Below are 19,522 nucleotides of genomic sequence, written 5' to 3' on the forward strand. Positions count from 1 at the left end.
TTTGAAACTCACTAAGGTAACACAAGTAGCAATGGTGGTTTTTAAGATAACTTAATTTTACTTAAAGAGTCTTAAGTTGAAGTAAGTGTCATGATTATGCGAAGTCATTTTAGCATCCTACTAAGAAACTAACTTGACATTTTTTATTATAGTAAATATATAACTTAAAAAAAAGAAAAATAGTGAAATTTTTAAATATGTTTTCACACGCTTTTTTCTTAAAAATTTCTTTTTAGTTTGTAGAAAATTTTCAAACTTTTTTTAAGAAGGTTTTAGTTTTACATAATGTAGATACTAGTAACTTGTTTTTTAATATGAAATTGTGTTGATTTGGATGATTATTTGTACAATTTTATCGATCATTATAATTTATAGTTATCTAGACATTATTAAATATTATGATTACGATGTTAAATATTTTTAATAGAAAATACATTTCATTGGTCTTGATTTATTCTATTTACATTCAGACACACAAATTATGTAATAAATAAAATTACTTTATATTTGTGCAGCGCATGAGAGTAACATACTAGTATACAAATACAATGATATAAGAGAAATGTGATTAGGGATTCCTGATTCTAACTATAATACGGATTTTGGCCGGTTCGAAATGTATACGTATTAAAGTTAAAATTCAGAACGAACATTCACTTGTTTCGCGGTCCGACCAGTTAGGCCGCCGATTCAACCACGTATTTTAAATCTTGTAAATAATTACCATCTTTGTTCTAATTCACGGTCAACATCTTTTGATTTTTCCTAATTCGCCTTTACCCTAGTCAAAGTGGGAGAAATCCGATTAGTTCAAATTTATTTAGATTTAGTCTAAATTATCATCCTAGTGAAGACAAATCTTTAAAAAATATTAATAAAATATTTTTATTTGATAATTGTTACATGAAACTATTTATTTTTATTTTCAAACTCAAACAGAATTTATATGCATTTGCAAAGTTAACTATTTAAACAAAATACCAATACAATTTTTATAATGAGCATTTTGCACTTAATCATCTCATCATATTACCGATTTCTCCTCGTTTCGATCAATCAACAATCTCATTCACATAAATTAAATATTCATTATTTCTAATAATTTCATTCACATAAATTAAGCATCCATTATGTCTTATTACTCAATCGACTTTTCACAATTAATCTTGTGACTTCATTTCAAACATTTTGAACTCAACCATCTCATCATATTACTAATATTTTCTCATTTCGACTAATCAGCAATCTCATTCCAAAATTAACCACTATTATCTTTTATTCTTCAATCCATCTTTCACAGTTAATTTTGTGACCTCACTCTAGACATTTTGTACCCCAACCATTTCATCATATTACCATCACTTTAGTTAACCCTTCATCTTATTTGTTCACTTTTTGGCATAATTAGAATCTCACATTGGATGATGATGGGAGTGGAGAAAGTTTCTTAGTCTATAAAAGATATTATCCTCTATTTGATTTGATGTACCCAATATTTGTATCTCTTCTTCCTTATTAATTGATAACCTTAGTGTTTGGAGACATTGCCAATACTTGGACGAACTCTGTTATCAAATTCTTGAGTGTGTTTCTTTTTTTCGTTTCTTCTTTTATTTGTCAGGTTTTCCACAACATCATTCATATATTTAACCACCACATATTCCCTTGTTTCTCAATCGAATTCTCATTACTAATATCGTGACATCATTTCGAGTAGTTTGCACTCAACTATTTCATTATTATCGACTTTTTATCATCACTTCGGTCAACCAACAATCTCATTCACATATTTAACCACCATATATTCATTTATTTCTCAATCGAACTCTCATATTACTTTGGAAAAATTCATAAATTAGAGTTGTGATGGGTTTGAAAAAATAATTTGAGTGAGCTTAAAGAAAATAAAAAGAAAATTGTGGATGAAGATGAGATTTGCCTTTTTTTTAATTAGAAGAAAATAGTAAATTAAATTGAAAAATATTAGGAAATTTGGGTTCATATCACAATTTTAATGTAAAAAAAAAAACACAAACCTAATCCTAACATAAATCTATCCTTGCATATTATTAATCTTGTGATCCCATTTATAGCATCTTACACTCAATTATCTCAACATATTATCGAGACTTCTTACTATTACTTCGGCCAACCAACAATCACACATTCACATATTTAACCACTCATTATCTCTTGTTCCTCAATCGACATTTCAATACCAGCTATGTAACTTCACTCTGAGCATTTTGTATCCAACAATCTCATTATTACCGATTTTTTACCATCACTTCGGTCAATCAATTATCTCATTTACATATTTAATTATTGCATCTCTCTTTTTCCTAATTGAACTCTTATTATTTCGGTTAACCAACATTTTATTTATATATTTAACCAGTATCAACCTCATTTCGAGCATTTTACACTCAATTGTCTCATCATTATCAACAGTGCTGGCCTTGAGATTTGGACTGCCCCAACCTCGGGTAAAAAAAAAGATCGAAAATATTGTTGCCCTAAGTCTATTTTAAAAATGGAATAAAAAATTAGCTTTTAATGAGATTTGAACCCACGAACAACTAAACATTTTAAATACTAATCTTTCAACACTAAACTACAACACTTTTTATTTAAAATTATAACAAATTTAATAAAAATATCTTATTAATTTTAATAATTTGGCTGTCATGGGGAGTGGGTTGCCCTAGCCCAATGGCTTGCTGGGCTTACCCTAAGGCCGGCCTTGATTATCAAACTTACACCTAACAACATTGGTTTTATTATGTACTATTATTAATTTAAACATTAGACCACTTAAGATTTTTAATTTATGTTTATACATTTTTTTTTATGAATATGTAATTAATATGACTAACCATTTAAAATAAATTAATTAAGTATTTTACATATAAGTATAGGTTTTAAATTCAATACTTAAATTTATCATTTTTAATCTTATATTCTTTTAACAGCTTACAGTTTTAAGGCCGAATCAACCCACAAACCAACCATTCGACCCATTTATTCTCATAAAATAAGTTGTGTTCTAGTGTGAGGACTGGATAAGAGAGATATTTGTTGTGTGAGGACTCCGTAACTTAGTAATATATATTATTATATAGAGAGATATTTTATTGAATTAAAAATATAAGATAAATTAACTTACTTGTTTAGTTTTAAGTTCAAAACTTAAATTTATCATTTTTAATTTTAAGAACGAATTAATCCATAAAAATCAATAACCCAATCTATTTAATCTTGTCTCATGAGATGAATTGTACCTTGTGGTGCGAGATAACTTAATAATAAATATATATATAAAGTTACTAAACACTTGATTAATTGATTAATTCATAATATGTAAATAATTTAACTCTGGAAAATTTAGTTAGATTTATTTTAATTGATAGACACTTACTAATTGATCAACTTAATGTAACTATCCATATGTTTTATAACTTAATTATTCAAAATTTATTAACATAAAGAGTTTTTCAATATAATAAAACTTACGTCACTCATATTTAAAACACTTTAAATTAAAATACAAATTAATATTAAGTTTTTTTATTACATTACAAACAAATAAAATTAACAATCCAACATATTTATTTTAGTTGATAGATACATTAATAAATGACACAAACATTTTAATAATGTGAGTATTTATTTATTTATTCTATAGGGGTTAATTTGACCCAAATTGATGTATTAAGGTTTATTTGAAAAAACATATATAATTGAGTTCCAAATGAGGTTTATTTGAAATGGATGTCTTAAATTTGCCTTACTAGGGTTCATTTCTCTATCATAATTTACAAAGGTTTTCCGATAACTGCTGCTGCATACCAAAGCTATCGAGACTATGTCTTCGGACACAGCAACGGCGCCGCCACCGGTTGACGAAATCTCCGCCCTAGTCTTGAAAGATTCAAAGGAAGCAACTTTCTCACAGCGTGTTTTGATCAAGACCATCGTCAGTCGTGACGACGGTGGCGCTGGCTTAGCTGGTGAGGTTGTTCGTGTTGGGGGATGGGTTAAAACTGGTCGTGAACAAGGGAAAGGTTCATTTGCTTTCCTTGAACTTAACGATGGTTCTTGTCCTGCTAATCTTCAAGTCATCGTTGACGCTGCCGTCGCTCCTTTAGCACAGCTTGTGCAAACGGGGACTTGTGTTCATGTTGAAGGTGAGATCAAGTTGCCGCCTGAAGGAACGAAGCAGAAGATTGAACTTCGTGTTCGTAAGGTTCTAGATATTGGTCCTGTGGATCCGGCTAAATACCCATTGCCTAAAACAAAACTTACCCTTGAATTTCTCAGAGATTTTATGCATCTTCGATCTAGAACCAACACGGTATGTGTAATAGATTACTTGAATTGATTTGTATCTTGTGCTTGTCTGATTGAAAATTTATTCAGATTTCTGCAGTTGCTCGTATCCGCAATGCGCTTGCTTTTGCAACCCATACGTTTTTCCAGAAGCATAACTTCCTGTATGTTCATACGCCAATCATAACCACAAGTGATTGTGAGGGTGCTGGTGAAATGTTTCAAGTCACAACCTTGATTAACGAGTCGGAGAGGATTGAGAAGGAATTGATTACCAATCCTCCTCCATCTGAGGCTGATGTTGAAGCTGCTAAGCTTATTGTCAAGGAGAAAGGAGAGGCTGTTGCTCAGTTGAAATCTGCTAAAGCCAGCAAAGTTGAAATAACTGCAGCTGTAGCTGAATTGTCGAAATCCAAAGAAAATCTAGCCAAGATAGAGGAGAGGAGTAAACTGAAACCTGGACTACCTAAAAAAGATGGAAAGATTGATTATTCTCAGGATTTCTTTGCAAGGCAGGCGTTTTTAACTGTTTCTGGACAGCTTCAAGTTGAAACTTACGCTTGTGCTCTAAGTAGTGTTTACACTTTTGGGCCAACTTTTCGAGCTGAAAACTCGCATACAACAAGGCATCTGGCTGAGTTTTGGATGGTTGAACCGGAAATTGCATTTGCAGATATCCAGGTTTTTCGCGAATGACTTATATATCACTATTGTTATTAATTTTATTGGTAAGAGACTCATTAATACTGTATTTTGTTAGGATGATATGAATTGTGCAGAGGCATATGTGAAGTTCATGTGCCAGTGGTTGCTTGACAACTGTTTTGATGATATGGAGTTTATGGTGAAAACTTTTGACAAGGCTGCAATTGATCGTCTTCGTTTGGTTGCTTCGTCGAATTTCAAACGAATAACATATACTGAAGCAATCGCCATTTTGGAGGAAGCAATTGCAAAGGAAAATAAGCAGTTTGAAAATGCAGTAGAATGGGGAATTGATTTGGCTTCTGAACATGAAAGGTAATGTTTTATCATCTGGGGCTTTTTTGTTTTTGTTTGTTAACATCAATCAATAAATCGATCAATTCTTCTTCTATAATAGGTTCTTGACAGATGTGAAATTCAAGTCACCAGTTATTGTATACAATTACCCAAAGGGGATTAAAGCGTTTTACATGAAGGTCAATCCTGATAACAAAACGGTAGCTGCCATGGATGTATTGGTACCAAAGGTATGTCTTCCCCTTTCCCAGTTAAAAAAATAGTTTTCTCAATTGAAAATTTAATGTTGGTTGATTTCTTTCAGGTAGGAGAGCTGATTGGTGGAAGCCAAAGGGAAGAGCGATATGAGGTTCTTAAAGAAAGGTAATTTGGTAACTTAATCTTTAAAAAAAGGCCCATTACATAAAACCACTTAATTATTTAGATTCGGCTCAAATTAAGCTATAAATTTTTGCTTAGTTAGTTGGGTAAGATAAGAATAACCTGTAATTTAATCAAATTACCTCATTGAGGGCAAAATAGTCTTTAATCTAGATGGATAGGAAGGTTTAAGTTATTATATTTGGTAGAGTTGAAATTACATTTTTACCTCATTGCTGCCGCCTGCTATTACAAGTAATTTGTTAGTTTATTTACTGTCTGCATAAAAAAAATGATTTCAGAATATTGGAGATGGGTCTACCGATTGAGCCATACGAGTGGTATCTTGATTTGAGGCGGTTTGGAAGTGTGAAACACAGTGGATTCGGTTTGGGATTTGAGAGAATGATTCTGTTTGCAACTGGAATCGATAACATTAGGGATGTTATTCCATTCCCGAGATACCCGGGAAGAGCTGATCTTTAAGAAAGAAATAACAACACAATGGTGATTATTCTGTTTACCTCTTTTGATACATAGCACATTTGAATACTTTACATTGGTTTGTTTGGTTTGGCTTGTGATTCTAGTAACTATTTTCATGTTATTATTTATTACCTCTTTTTCCCTTCAACAATTCAACAGTTGAAAGAAGACAAGTTTTATTTAATCTCTTGCAAATGTGGTGTTTTACTTCCTTCTTTGTGCCTGGCTGTTCTTCTTCTTGTATTGATTTTATTTGAAAATTCTAGGTTCCATCTTTGTCTGCCCATTTTACCTACTTTTAAAAATCCATACATAACTACACTTCACATTTTTTTATGGGAAAATCTGTGTCCCATTATTTATTTATAAGCTGTTGGTAGAAGATGTATTCAATGAGTTTTTTTTACTTGACATAGGTAAGAACTTTGTAAAATAACTGTTTCTTAATTAACTATAGGCTATGTTTTTTTTTTTTATATTTCTGTAAAATTGAAATTAAAGTTTTTTTTTATCAACAACTCCTCCCATGAGGTCTGATATTAGTATTTGGGGAAGACAGGGAATGGATATAAGCTTCATTGCTCTTGTTTGGATCTTTAGTGGAGTATTTGATTATGTAAATGTTTGAAGAAATTATCAAATTATTTACCATAGAGAAATTGCAAAAGTATTTTCAAACTGTATATATATATTTCAAATTAACTATTGTGATAATTTAGTATTGTCAATGTTCTTGCACCAAATTTTTGGTGTGTTCTTTATTTGAATATTGTTGTTTGGTTGATAAGTTACACTTAAATATGATTAATATCAAATTGGGTATATGATTAGGGTATATGTTTTAGAGGATGGGATTTAGGGGTATATGTTTTAGAGTATAGGATTTAGGATAAGGATTAATTATTTATGATTGGTTTGAGTTCAGATTAAGATTATCTAAAATTTTCAAACTATCTAAATAAAAATATATTATTTAATTTGTTTTTCTTTATATATTTTACTTCAATATAATATATTTTCTACTTATTTTCACATAATTAAGTTAATAATATTCAAAATTAACGAATTATAAAATTAATACAAATAAATAAAATATTATTATAAATAAACAAAATTAATTATAACATTAAAAATTTATAATTAAGTTAATTAAACATCAAATAGTAAAATAAATAAATAAAAATTAAATATTTTGATAAAAAAATATATAATTGTTTGAATTACAGATTTGATAAATATAATTTACTATTAATGTTACAATTTATTTTAAGAATAAATTTAGATTTAACCAAAAAAAAAAGAGAACATTGAAAATGGCACTTTGGTTCCTATATCTTCTCAACAGAATTCCCTATAAGTTTCTTTTGAATAGTTTACAATCATTCACGATATATCTTTTAGCTATCTTCTTTAGCTTATTTGTTTCGTATCTATAATTCGATAAAGAGTTCCATTTTCACTTTTAATGTTACAAATTAAAGAGTATAAATTCGATGTTTACTATTAATGTTACAATTTATTTTAAGAATAAATTTAGATTTAAAAAAAAAAAAAAAAAAAAAAATCAATTACAAAAAAAAATGATTTTTTTATATGAAAATTTGCACATAAACACAAAAGTTCACAAATTTCTCCTCTTCCATCATCAGCAGTCTGTCTGCAAGGGTTTAGCTAGGGTTTTGTGTGCCTGTAATAAACCATAGAGAAATCAACCGATTTCTCCTCCTTATAGCATGTTTACATTATTAATGTCTTCCTGCCCACAACCCATAACAATCCACTCCATTCCTTCATCTTCCTCATTTTCCCGCCAATCCCCAACCACACTTTCATTTCAATCGATTCGCACAACTAAACCACATCAAACCCACAATTTCAAATCACGGATTAATGCAAAGGGTCAGACCGATTTCAATTCCCGCGGCGAACCTGAAGACCAAGTCTTGTCAACGGATGCATTTTGGGGAGGAGAAGATGCAGTAGGAGAGAAAACTTTTGATAAGAACCCTGAATTCTCTGATATTCTCGGTACTTGTCTCGACGACCCTGAAAAAGCTCAATCCAAGGTGAATTCATAAATAAACTTGTTGAAATTGTTCTTCTTTACTGATTTTCTAGGGTTTGTTTCAGATAGAAGAAAGATTGAGTAAGAAAAGGAACAAAATCTTGCAAACTAAGACTGGTTCAGCAAAACCCATGAAAGTGAAATTCAACAAGTAAGCAAACTATGTATAGATTCTTCTTTACTACTGTTTTTTTCAATTTTATCAAACCCTAATCTTTGTTTTATGATATAGATTTGATTTCTCAAATTCATACATATGGTTTGAATTGTATAATATTCCTCTTGAGAAGGATGTTAAGTTGATTACTGATGTAAGTGTTCTTTCTTTATAGTTTTTACTATCAAACTTTGCATATTTACTACACATTTTGTAAATTAGGGTTCATGTGTAAATGTAATGCAGGCAATTCGTTCATGGCATATTATTGGTCGTCTTGGTGGATGCAACTCCATGAATATGCAAGTAAGAAGACTTAGTAGTCTGATTTTTGACAAACATAACATTTGTATTTGATTGAAGATTTTGTTTTGAATATGTTTTCAGTTGTCTCAATCTCCTTTGGACAAAAGACCGGTTTATGATGCGAATCAAGGAGCAAATGCAACTCCGACGACCTTTTACAACATCGGGGATTTTGAGATTCAAGATAACTTAGCCCGTATATGGTAATTTTAACTTAGATCTTTGAATCTAGGTCTACCTTAATAAAGATTGAGAGACAAATATTTTTTATTTGCAGGGTTGATATTGGTACAAATGAACCCTTAATGTTGGACATTCTAATAAATGCATTGACACAGATAAGTTCAGAGTAAGTTATATATAACAATAAGCTCTTCTCAATTCTTATCTATTTTGATTTGAAAAAAAACATGATTTGACTTGTTATTGATTGTTGTGTTTTGGCAGTTATGTTGGAATAAAGCAAGTTGTGTTTGGTGGATCTGAATTTGAAAGTTGGAGTGAGGAATTAAGGTCAGAGGCTGCTGGTTACAGTCTTCATAAAATATAGGCAGCAAATGGAAGAAGAATATGTGATCTTCATTTTGCAATTTTACTTCAATAGATAGAACAAATGTCTGTAATGTGTAATACAAAGTATGTAAAATCTTTGAATGATGCAGTTAAGTTTTAATTTGAGAATAATCCTTTGATAAAATTGTAACTGAAGGTTAAATATTAAATTTTAAGTTCTAGATTACTTCTTTCTGAATTAAATATGATTATACAAAAGGGTTAAAATTTTATGCCAGGAATTAAAGTAGGAGTGGTAATTCATTTTGAGTTGGGTTTGGGTTTGTAGTTTAGCGGGTAATTTGGGTCAAAATCTCTAATATTAATTTGGTTGTTTAATTGTAATGATCTAAGCCTAATTCTATTCTATTGAAATCCCAAGAAATTAAATCACAAATTTGTTTATAAAATGATATTAACACAAAAAAAAATAAGAAAATTAAATAAAAAATTTGTTTATAAAAGACTATAAAACGAGTAAGTGTTAATTCGCTTACAGAAGACTACAAAACGAGTAAGTGAGTAGGAAATGACAAACACAAAATTCTAAAAAAAAAAAAAATGGTTTGCGGGTTTATTTTGGGTCATTTATATCGATCCAATTTTGACAATTATTAATTAAGTTAAACCGGTTCATTTAAACTCAAAAATACATTACCCTATCCTGACATGTTTATGTGTCGGGTGAAATTTTGTCATCCCTATATAAAGTAAATTAATAGGATTAATATTAAGGGTTAAAAAAATTTTCTTCTTATTACATATTTAAATATATAATTTAAAATAATTACAAATAAATTTAATTAAAATACATATTTAATTATTTGATCAATTATGTTACGAAACAAAAATGTTATTTTAACAACCATTACTATAAATATTAGATTTGTATGTTTCATCAAAATTTCTAAAAAAAACAATTTATATAACCATTTAAAATATATAAAATGATTTAAGACAAATTTTAGATTTATATGTTTTTCAATTATTAAAACTTCTATAAAATAATTTAGATCACATTTAAAATATAAAATAAATCATTAACTTATGTTATTAAACTTTTAGAAAATCCAATTAATAATTAATTTGGTTACTAAAGACTCAACTGATCCAAGCTTTTAATACAAAGTTAAGAAAACAAAATCAAACTTTTATTCTGCAAAATATGATCCAAAAATCAATCTGATACAAAAATAAAAAGTTTGAACTTTAGCAATTTCGAGCAAAATCACCCATTTTAAAGTTATCAAATAGGTTCAAAATTAGTGTCATCATAAATGATGCAATTTTAGATAGATAACACAAATTCATTCATTCTATCATCAAAGTGATAAAACATTTGAAAGGTTTTCTACTAAGACTCAACTCTGCAATAAAATTGATAATTTCTTCAATTGCTATTGCTAACCTTAGCCGCAATCGACTCGATAACTCTCATCCTTTCCTCGACCAATTCCCTCATCTGCTCTTCTTGACCCTTCTCATTTTCCTCAACCGGATTCCCGGGACCATTAAACATCACAAACGACATTTCCTCGTCGAATTCAGTCTCAATATCGATCACCTTCTTCCTATTCCCACATTCCTTTCCTATAATATCAGCCCTAACTCGATCCGAAATAACCGTCTTGTAATTCTCCATGTACTTGTCTCCTCCTCCTTCAATCAGGCTAATATAAGTAAGCACTTCCCAACACTGAAGAAACTGTTTCTTATTAATTTTCAAGCTTTTCCTAACTTCCTCGGTCACGCTTGGAGGTGGCCCAAAATAACTAGACTCACTTTTCTTAGATAGGTTTTCATGCTTCAGACGCAACACTGTTGAATTTAGAGCGGTTTTAATTGGTTCGAATGCAAGCAGGCGCTCGATGTCGATGCATGTACGTATGTATTGAATGGAGTCCAACGGCTCTTCGATTGTTAAATCGTAAAGGTCTTCACTGTGTGCAAATTCTGTGAGGGCATTCAGTAGGAAACGACAGTAGCCTTTCTTTTGATATGGAGGCAATACAAGTATCTGCCAGCAACAACAATACAAGAAGAAGAAACCTAACATTATTCAGTTAATCATTGAAATCATCAAAGAATATTTTAGTCATTTAACTCAAATAATCAACTTTTTCGAGGGAATGTATGATTGGATGGTGGCTTATTTGTGATTAACCCCAAATAATTCGAACCAAACAATTATTTATCCACGACAGAAGTAAATAAAAACCTGGCCAAGTCTCAAGCGTGAACTGTTGGGATAATGGAAAAATCGATAAAGTGCAGCAAGTCCAAGCAGTTGAACATGGTTGTCCACTTCTTCATCACGCTTTTTCTTCACAATAACAAAAATCTCCCAGCATGGGTCAGTAATGTCAATGGGATTGCTACCTGTTACCAAAACAATCCGGGTTACCAATACTGATGTTTATACTATAAGCACTAAAACACATTAGGCAAGTACTGAAATTAGAAATCATAGAACTGCAATTTCGGAGTGGGGATGAGGAAACTGAAACTTAAGAAGTCTAGCAAACAGCGTATTTGGAACTGAACCTCCAATTCTAGTTTCAATTTTTTCCAAACCAAACAAAGGGTTACTAAAATCTTGTCTGAATGAACTGGGTAAAGGGTTTACCGTCTATGAGGAGAAGAACAAAAGGAACCAATCGGCTGTACAGAGTACCAACAGACATGATATCCACAATCCGAATAACCTGGGGAATACAGATGCATAGAGAAGAAAGGGATGCATTTACTTTCAAATCTAATACAAATTACTCATCAAGTGTGGAGCGGATATATGTTAAGAAAGTCACCTCAACATCAGAAAGATCTCCTTCAGAGACAGACTTTTTGCTTCCATGAGCACCATGGGAATTCTGTTTCAACACTTCTCCATTCGAGACAACAGATCTAGTTGAAAACAAAATTCACAAGACAAGACAAAACTAAAATTCAAGATATAAAACAAAATTGAAACCATTAGTAATAATTAATAATTAATAAGTTCATGACAAATCTTACTTGACAAATCCAATTTCAGTTGAAAATGTTTGATTGAAGTCATCTTTATTGTCAATAAGATTCTCACCAAAGATTTTCTGCAAGAAAAAAATGAATTAAAGTGCTTACATGAAGAAGGCAGGAAAAAAAAATTGATGAACATCATACCTGAAGGCAAAACTTCAGATCTGTGATACCTTTGCCTCCCTTTAAAACATCACAAGATAAACAATCTTAGCTGGTTATGAATAACACATAAAAGATTTTTTTGAAAAGAAAGGTGAAAAACTTACATCAGATTTTTTCTGGAAGCTAATATCAGCATAAGCATGAAATGATATAGTACTGACCCAGATTGTTATCTACACATTTTCTTAAATATATCAAACTAAGAACAACATAACACATCCAAAGTTGAAGGATAAATGTTACCTTTAATTCAGTATAACCATAAATTTTATCATCTTCTTCAAAAAACTGATTGAGATCCAAATCTTGGAGAGGCGAGATGTCTACAGAATCTACTTCTTCTTTGCTTGAAACTTTAACAATAAACAACAAGGAATAGAGTTTATAATGAAAGTAAATAGAGAATAATCATGTCTAGTAATAACTGAAGCATACCTAGATAAATTTTGATGCATTCATCAGGAACAACGCCGGAATCTAGAGATTTGAACGGAAAACGACAGTTAAAGATGATAAGTGATAGAAATGAAAGAATGAAGTCGAAATTGAAAGAAAACAGTGAAGGGAAGATCAGTTACCGACTACTGGATCCTTGATGCAACGACGTTTCCTTGATTCGGAGACGAGATCGGAGGAGCTGTTCTTCGTTCCCATCTTCGTTAGATGGTTTTAGGGTTTCGTAAGGGTGATAAATAATTATTGTTGCGAGGCGCGGGAAACAGACCATCTTTAGCGCTAATTTTATAGATTCAACAACACAAAGATGAATTTATTATAATTATACAATATATAAAATTAAACAAATAAGGGCGTTTGGTCTAGTGGTATGATTCTCGCTTTGGGTGCGAGAGGTCCCGAGTTCGATTCTCGGAACGCCCCTTTCAACTTTTTATTTTTTTCAACACATTTAACTATTTTGGTTTCATTCCTAATTTAATAAAATTTCTTATTTTATATATCAAATACCATATAATTAATTCATATTAAAATTACTTTTTTTTTTCAAACCATCAAATGTTATATATAATATTGATCAAATATTTTGAATTTGAATCTCAATAAAACAAAGTAATGTCATAAAATGTCATATTTAAGATATCAAATACAATATAATAGATTCATTCTATCATTTTTTAAATTTGATTCTCACCCAAAAAAAAAAAACATATACAAACTACTATAGGTCATTTTAGTAAGTAAATTTTGATTTGCACTATAAAAACATATTAAAATAAGGTCATTCTATTCTTTCAAAGAATAAATTCCGTTAAAAAATGGCTAAGAAAAATAACAAGAATCAGTGTTGTGGTGGTGCTACAAGATAATATTAAGTTTTTAACCTTAACGACAAGGGATTTAGTTCCATTCTTATCTACGATGATATTAAAAAGATCCGAACTAACTTGAAAATGAACTAAGCAATACGTACCATAACAAAATAATAGTAAAAGAGATTTATCTTTTGATTCGGAATTAAGTCATTTATTTAAAACTTACAAAAAGTAAACAAATACATGAAACAAAACAACATTTTATATTCATGAAATGAAACTTATTGTATAATTAATAGAATATCTCAAAAACAACCAATTACAAAACTGGTTACATACCGGAAATTAAAACAAATAAAAAAAAGTCATTTCCTCCCCCCTTTTAATAATATAGTAAGAATTTAATGATACAAATAGGTATATTATATATGTATTGAATTGATGGATGATGGAATGTGGGGGGGTTGGTTTCTTGAATATTTATTTAGACATGACTTTGTTTCGCAAATCATTAAGGGAGATAGCCATATTTGTGTCCTGTATAATGGTGGGAATGGCCACATTATATGGACACTTTAGAGAAAATCCATTGTTCTTTCCAGACTTCTTCAAATCATCTATGCAATTGTTCAGAATATGGAAACATCTCACATCTCCTACACCTGAAAACAATATCATCATTATAATTAGGGTTTACTTTTGAAAAACAGAGAAATGATAGTGGAATTGGATTTGGATTTGGATTTGGATTGAGATGACCTAGCTATTCATAATAATTTAAATGTTTCATACAGAAAAACAGAGATCAATCAATGATATTGGATTTGGATTGAGATGAACTAGCTATACATATCAACTTGAATGTTTCATACAGAAAAACAGAGATCAAATGATAGTGGATTTGGATTTGAATTGAGATGACCTAGCTATACATATCAATTTAAATGTTTCATGCAGATTGGATTGAGATGACCTAGATATGCATATCAATTTAAATGTTTCATACAGAAGAACAGAGATCAATGATAGTGGATTTGGATTTGGATTGAGATGACCTAGCTATACATATCCATTCAAATGTTTCATACAAAACAACAGAGATCAATAGTGGATTTGGATTTTGATTGAAATGACCTAGCTATACATATCAATTTAAATGTTTGATCAGAAAAACAGCGATCAATGATAGTGGAATTGGATTCAGATTGAGATGACCTAATCAATTTAAATGTTTCATACAGAAAAACAGAGATCATGATATTGAATTTGGATTTGGATTTAGATTTGGATTGAGATGACCTAGCTATACATATCGATTTGAATGTTTCATACAGAAAAACAGAGATCAATGATAGTGGATTTGAACTTGGATTTGGATTGAGATGACCTAGCTATACATATCAATTTAAATGTTTCAAACAGACAAAGATCTAGTGGATTTGGATTCAGATGAGATGACCTAACTATACATATTAATTCAAATGTTTCATACAGAAAAACAGCGATCAATGATAGTGGATATGGATTCAGATGAGATGACCTAGCTATAAATATCAATTTAAATGTTTTATACAGAAAAACAGAGATCAATGATAGTGGATTTGGATTTGGATTTTGATTGAGATGAACTAGCTATACATATGTTTCATACAGAAAAACAGAGATCATGATATTGGATTTGGATTGAGAATAGATGAACTAGCTATACATATGAACATGAATATTAATGAGTAAAGAATATTTGGACAGATAATTACCATGTTTATCCATGCAGGCATCCTGATGCTTACAGCAAGCATCAAGATCATCGCAAGGTTCTTCACCAGGACAACCAGTCCATCCAATTCCGCAATATTTACCGTATCTAATCGCCACATCTGGAGAGAAATTATCATTCATTCATTCATAAGAAAAGAAAACTGAAGAATCATACTATTTCTAATGAAAAAGATCATAGAGATTTACTATCGCAGCTGTCGGAGATGCATGTTTTGGTGCATTTGAGCTGTAATCAATACAATCAAACACAGTTATAGATTTAGATCGTATCGTATCGTTTACATAGATTGATGTTTAGATGAAACCTTAGTATCGACGGAAGCATCTGCAATGGAGAGAATGAATATGATTGCAGAGAATGCTATTGCGGTTGTTGAAGAAACGCCGTACGCCATTGTTGAAGCTCTTTTGAAGCTCTGTTGAATTGTGAGAGAATGAAGTGTATAGAGAGAGAGAGTCTGAGTTCGTTCTTCTTATTTCCGTTCTGTTGTAACTAAATTCCATTTTAGGAGAGGGAGAACGTTAAATTACTTTACTATCCTTCCTTTGTTAAAGGAATTCCATACAAGTAGAGGAGGGTTTTGGGAAATTGCCTTCTATGGCAAATATTAGAATAACTGATTTTTCAATTCTTAACTAACTTTATTTTTAGATTTTTTGTTTTTGCCATTCAATTTTGATATTTTAAGTTACTTTAAATATATTTTTTAATCACATTTCATGAATTTACTAAATTAATTATTCAATCTAAAGTTTTGGTTTGTTGATTTAATGGTGGCTAAAATTTAAAAAATATACAAGTATAGTCTCTTAATAATAAATATATAATGATACTTGTTTGTCAAATGTCAAATTTAAATTTTTTATTTAAAAAAAATGGTAGTTAAAACTCTTAATTCGATATATTTTATATAATTTTTTTTTTGTAAGACACATAATAATAAGTAATAATAAGTAAACGCATTAAAAAAATCGTTAAAGATAAAATTTTATTTTTAATTACGAAACTCCAAATTATAAAGTTTGAAAGAAAATGTCTAAAATTTTAATTTTTTCCAATAAGGAGTCTCAATTTTACCGTTGTATTATTTATTAAATATTCGTATAACTAATTTAATTATTGAAATTTAGTAAATTTATGATTTTGACTAAAAAATTGAGATAATTGATTGTCAAAACTTTCAATGTGTTGAAATTAGATACATGGTATGATTTTTTAGTTATTTATTTAATAATGTAGTGTAAACAATGGTCATGTTTGAAAGTAAATGTTCCAAATCATAATTTCACTTTGAACTTTATAATAAACAATATAATTTTTATTATTCTCTTAAAACTATATATATTTATACTTATATATTTATTATTATTGTTATTATTTTATTTAGTGCAAATTTTATAGTAAATTAAAACCAATATAAACCATCTCTTAATCTATTTAGATTTGAGATTTTTTCAAATAAACGTGAATGTCATTTTAATGTACAAAATGAATACTCACACCTTATATTTCACATTATTTTTATAACTATTTTTAAATACATATTTTAATCATTAAGCCAAATTATATTGAGTTGTATTATTTAATAATTTTAATTAAATACAAATATTGTTTAACTTTTTTTTTTTTAAGGATTAAACTTTTATTAATAAAGGTAAAACAAATGAATTTAGTGCAAGAATAAAATAAAAGATATAGGTGAAAAAAAGAATTTTAATTAGTTACTTTAAAATTGATGACCGCAGACCCACAGTAAGCAAGTGTAGACTCTATACATTGGAACCGTGCCCTCGTAAAACCCTAAACCTAAAGTCTCCTTCTTTCACCTGTCTCCAAACTGTAAACCCTAGTTCTGATACCAAATCTTGCCCTCTACGAACTCACTGCTGAACTACTGAAAGTCTTCATTGTAATGGCGTCTACAATGATTGAACCAGCATCCATGGATAAGTACGAAGTTTCTCTTAATCAATCCATACAAGAGTTATTGGACCAGCAAAGCAAATCAAACATCGTTCACAAAGATTTCGTGTCGAATTTCTATGAATTAATGCAAATTCGAGCAAACCCACCTGTCGAAACGATATGGGTTTACTCTGCTTTAAAGTTTCGGAGCTCAAATCCACCAAAAGACGAGCTATTGGGTCGATTAGAAGCCATCAAGAACTTGTTTGGGTTAATTTCAGCTTGTTCGGTTTCGTGTTCTTCTTCAGAAAGCATTATCTTGATGGCTCCGGTACTGTATGAATTGCATAACTTAGTTGTTGATATGAAATCCCAAAGCATCAGTTCTAAGACAGAGAAAAAGGTAATGCAAGGGATTAACTCTTTGTCTGCTTCAATCCTTGCGTTTATTAACATCTGCTGCTCTGGAGATCATGCTGAAAAATGTCTTATTCGACCTTTAGAAGATTTAGTTCGAGTTTGGATAGGTGGGGATGAAATTGGTGGTTCTAAGTTGTTTTTCCCACTTTTGAGTGATGGAATTATTCAGTGGCTCAGTGAAGAAGACAACAATGGTGCTGATGAGCTTGCTGGGGCAGTGATCATGGAGGCTTTTCTGTTTAGATTTTGCTTAGATATAAACAGAGGAACTTCAAAACAGGAATTGCAGAAAGATTTGATAACTTGGTCTATTAGCTCAATAACCGGCTTCCACCATGTTTACTTCTTTGGTTAGTTTTCTTTCTTAAACCCTTGTTTCGATTACTCCAATCTTAAATAGCTGATTTATGTTCCTTCATGTTCTTCCAGAGATACTAGTGAGGACACTGCTTGATCAAACTTTGCCAGTAACCTCCCTTTTGGTTAGTATTACTATTATCTTCAATTGAGATTTCGGATGCGATTGATCCTATGTTTACCACCATTTTTTCTGTTTGAATGCATTTGACAGAAATCTGAAGATGAGGGTTTTCTTAGGAAAATTGTATGTGATGCTGTAATATTATCTGCTTATTCTTTGTGTTCGAAGAATGCTGCACTTGCTAGATTGATTGTTACACATGAAGCTGTAGAAATCTATAGGTAAGAATGACAAATTTATAAATTTACATAAACAACAAGTCTTACACTGTCGTGGTTGCAGGAGAAGCGATGATCAAGCGAAAGCCATTTCTTACATAAACGCGTTTTCTACGTCAAATATACCTTCTCAACTGATTAAATTGGTCAAAAATGAGATTGGTTTGATTAGTAAGGTTGCTAAACCAAGTGGATCCTCACCTAAAGCATTTCTACGTAAGTGTTTTCGATCTGTCAACTTATATGTATTCAATTAAAGAGTGTTTTGTTTGAGATTCTTCTTTTGTTGTCCATTCAGAGTGGTTACTTAAACTACAGGATCAGGGATTTAGTCTATTCGAGGATGGAACTATAGAATCCCGAGCCAGGTTGGCTATGGAGAAATCTAAATCAGAGGATGAGTTAGTTAAATCTGACAGAGATGCGAAATTCGAAGATGACGACCTCTTTTATGTAGATAAGGAGGGAGAGGACAAAGTAGATGAAGATGAAGAAGGAGAAGATGTGAATGCCAAATTTATGGCTGCTGCCCAGAAGATGAAGTTGGGTGAGAATGAAAGTGGAAGAAAACGTAAGCAAGAAAAAAAGAAGCGAAAGGAAAAGCCGATAAAGTTCACTAAATACAATCTGAGAGGGAACTCTGAAGCATCGGAAAAGATGGATAGCGACAGCGAGATTGAGAATCCTGTCTCTAACGAAGAAGATTCAGATGAAGATTGAAGGTTTTCCTGTTTCCATCACTAAATCTAGGATTGAATTTTTGTGTGATGATGTTTCGATTAATATTGAGTTAAAATGAGTAAATGACTATGATCGAATTCGAGGTTTTCAAAACAACTGAAGAAAGGGCAATTTAGTTCATTCTGAGGATGTAGAATCAATGAGACAAACTCTTTCTATTAGTAAATTGATATTTCATGAAAAGATGCCTATTTTAAGAGTATTTTTATGAGGAATAAAATTGGGAAAAAACTCCAAACATGTAAGACAAGAAAAAAGGGAAATTG

At 30.6% G+C, this 19,522-nt stretch overlaps 5 protein-coding genes and 1 non-coding gene across 6 annotated transcripts; 4 read left to right on the top strand and 2 right to left on the bottom strand.

Moving 5' to 3' along the window:
• The first annotated feature begins 3,786 nt into the window (after positions 1 to 3,786).
• Positions 3,787 to 6,388, top strand: LOC124941359 (asparagine--tRNA ligase, cytoplasmic 1). Its single transcript, XM_047481670.1, has 6 exons — positions 3,787 to 4,354; positions 4,420 to 5,010; positions 5,090 to 5,349; positions 5,432 to 5,561; positions 5,636 to 5,694; positions 5,994 to 6,388. The coding sequence occupies exons 1-6, from the start codon at positions 3,866 to 3,868 to the stop codon at positions 6,175 to 6,177; spliced, it is 1,713 nt and encodes a 570-aa protein (XP_047337626.1). The 5' UTR covers positions 3,787 to 3,865; the 3' UTR covers positions 6,178 to 6,388.
• Positions 6,389 to 7,803: 1,415 nt separating this feature from the next.
• LOC124942212 lies at positions 7,804 to 9,439 on the top strand. Its single transcript, XM_047482670.1, has 7 exons — positions 7,804 to 8,243; positions 8,308 to 8,393; positions 8,475 to 8,553; positions 8,646 to 8,705; positions 8,787 to 8,908; positions 8,983 to 9,054; positions 9,153 to 9,439. Exons 1-7 carry the CDS (start codon positions 7,911 to 7,913, stop codon positions 9,253 to 9,255), a joined length of 855 nt encoding a protein of 284 aa, XP_047338626.1. The 5' UTR covers positions 7,804 to 7,910; the 3' UTR covers positions 9,256 to 9,439.
• Positions 9,440 to 10,440: 1,001 nt separating this feature from the next.
• Positions 10,441 to 13,151, bottom strand: LOC124941794 (histone acetyltransferase type B catalytic subunit). The gene is made up of 10 exons (XM_047482146.1): positions 13,019 to 13,151; positions 12,876 to 12,917; positions 12,684 to 12,793; positions 12,545 to 12,613; positions 12,420 to 12,458; positions 12,273 to 12,349; positions 12,065 to 12,161; positions 11,884 to 11,962; positions 11,476 to 11,636; positions 10,441 to 11,274 (listed from the first exon to the last, which is right to left on the bottom strand). Exons 1-10 carry the CDS (start codon positions 13,092 to 13,094, stop codon positions 10,648 to 10,650), a joined length of 1,377 nt encoding a protein of 458 aa, XP_047338102.1. The 5' UTR covers positions 13,095 to 13,151; the 3' UTR covers positions 10,441 to 10,647.
• Positions 13,152 to 13,247: 96 nt separating this feature from the next.
• TRNAP-UGG lies at positions 13,248 to 13,319 on the top strand. The gene has a single exon. It is a non-coding gene; the product is annotated as a tRNA-Pro (tRNA).
• Positions 13,320 to 14,191: 872 nt separating this feature from the next.
• On the bottom strand, positions 14,192 to 15,885 carry LOC124943149 (phospholipase A2-beta-like). Its single transcript, XM_047483703.1, has 4 exons — positions 15,796 to 15,885; positions 15,677 to 15,716; positions 15,469 to 15,588; positions 14,192 to 14,373 (listed from the first exon to the last, which is right to left on the bottom strand). Exons 1-4 carry the CDS (start codon positions 15,883 to 15,885, stop codon positions 14,192 to 14,194), a joined length of 432 nt encoding a protein of 143 aa, XP_047339659.1.
• A 1,432-nt stretch (positions 15,886 to 17,317) lies between these two features.
• Positions 17,318 to 19,479, top strand: LOC124942503. Its single transcript, XM_047483024.1, has 5 exons — positions 17,318 to 18,166; positions 18,246 to 18,298; positions 18,388 to 18,518; positions 18,580 to 18,731; positions 18,814 to 19,479. Exons 1-5 carry the CDS (start codon positions 17,404 to 17,406, stop codon positions 19,233 to 19,235), a joined length of 1,521 nt encoding a protein of 506 aa, XP_047338980.1. The 5' UTR covers positions 17,318 to 17,403; the 3' UTR covers positions 19,236 to 19,479.
• The last annotated feature ends 43 nt before the right edge of the window (positions 19,480 to 19,522 follow it).

This window comes from Impatiens glandulifera, chromosome 6, assembly GCF_907164915.1.
Source record: "Impatiens glandulifera chromosome 6, dImpGla2.1, whole genome shotgun sequence".
Lineage (NCBI taxonomy): Eukaryota > Viridiplantae > Streptophyta > Magnoliopsida > Ericales > Balsaminaceae > Impatiens > Impatiens glandulifera.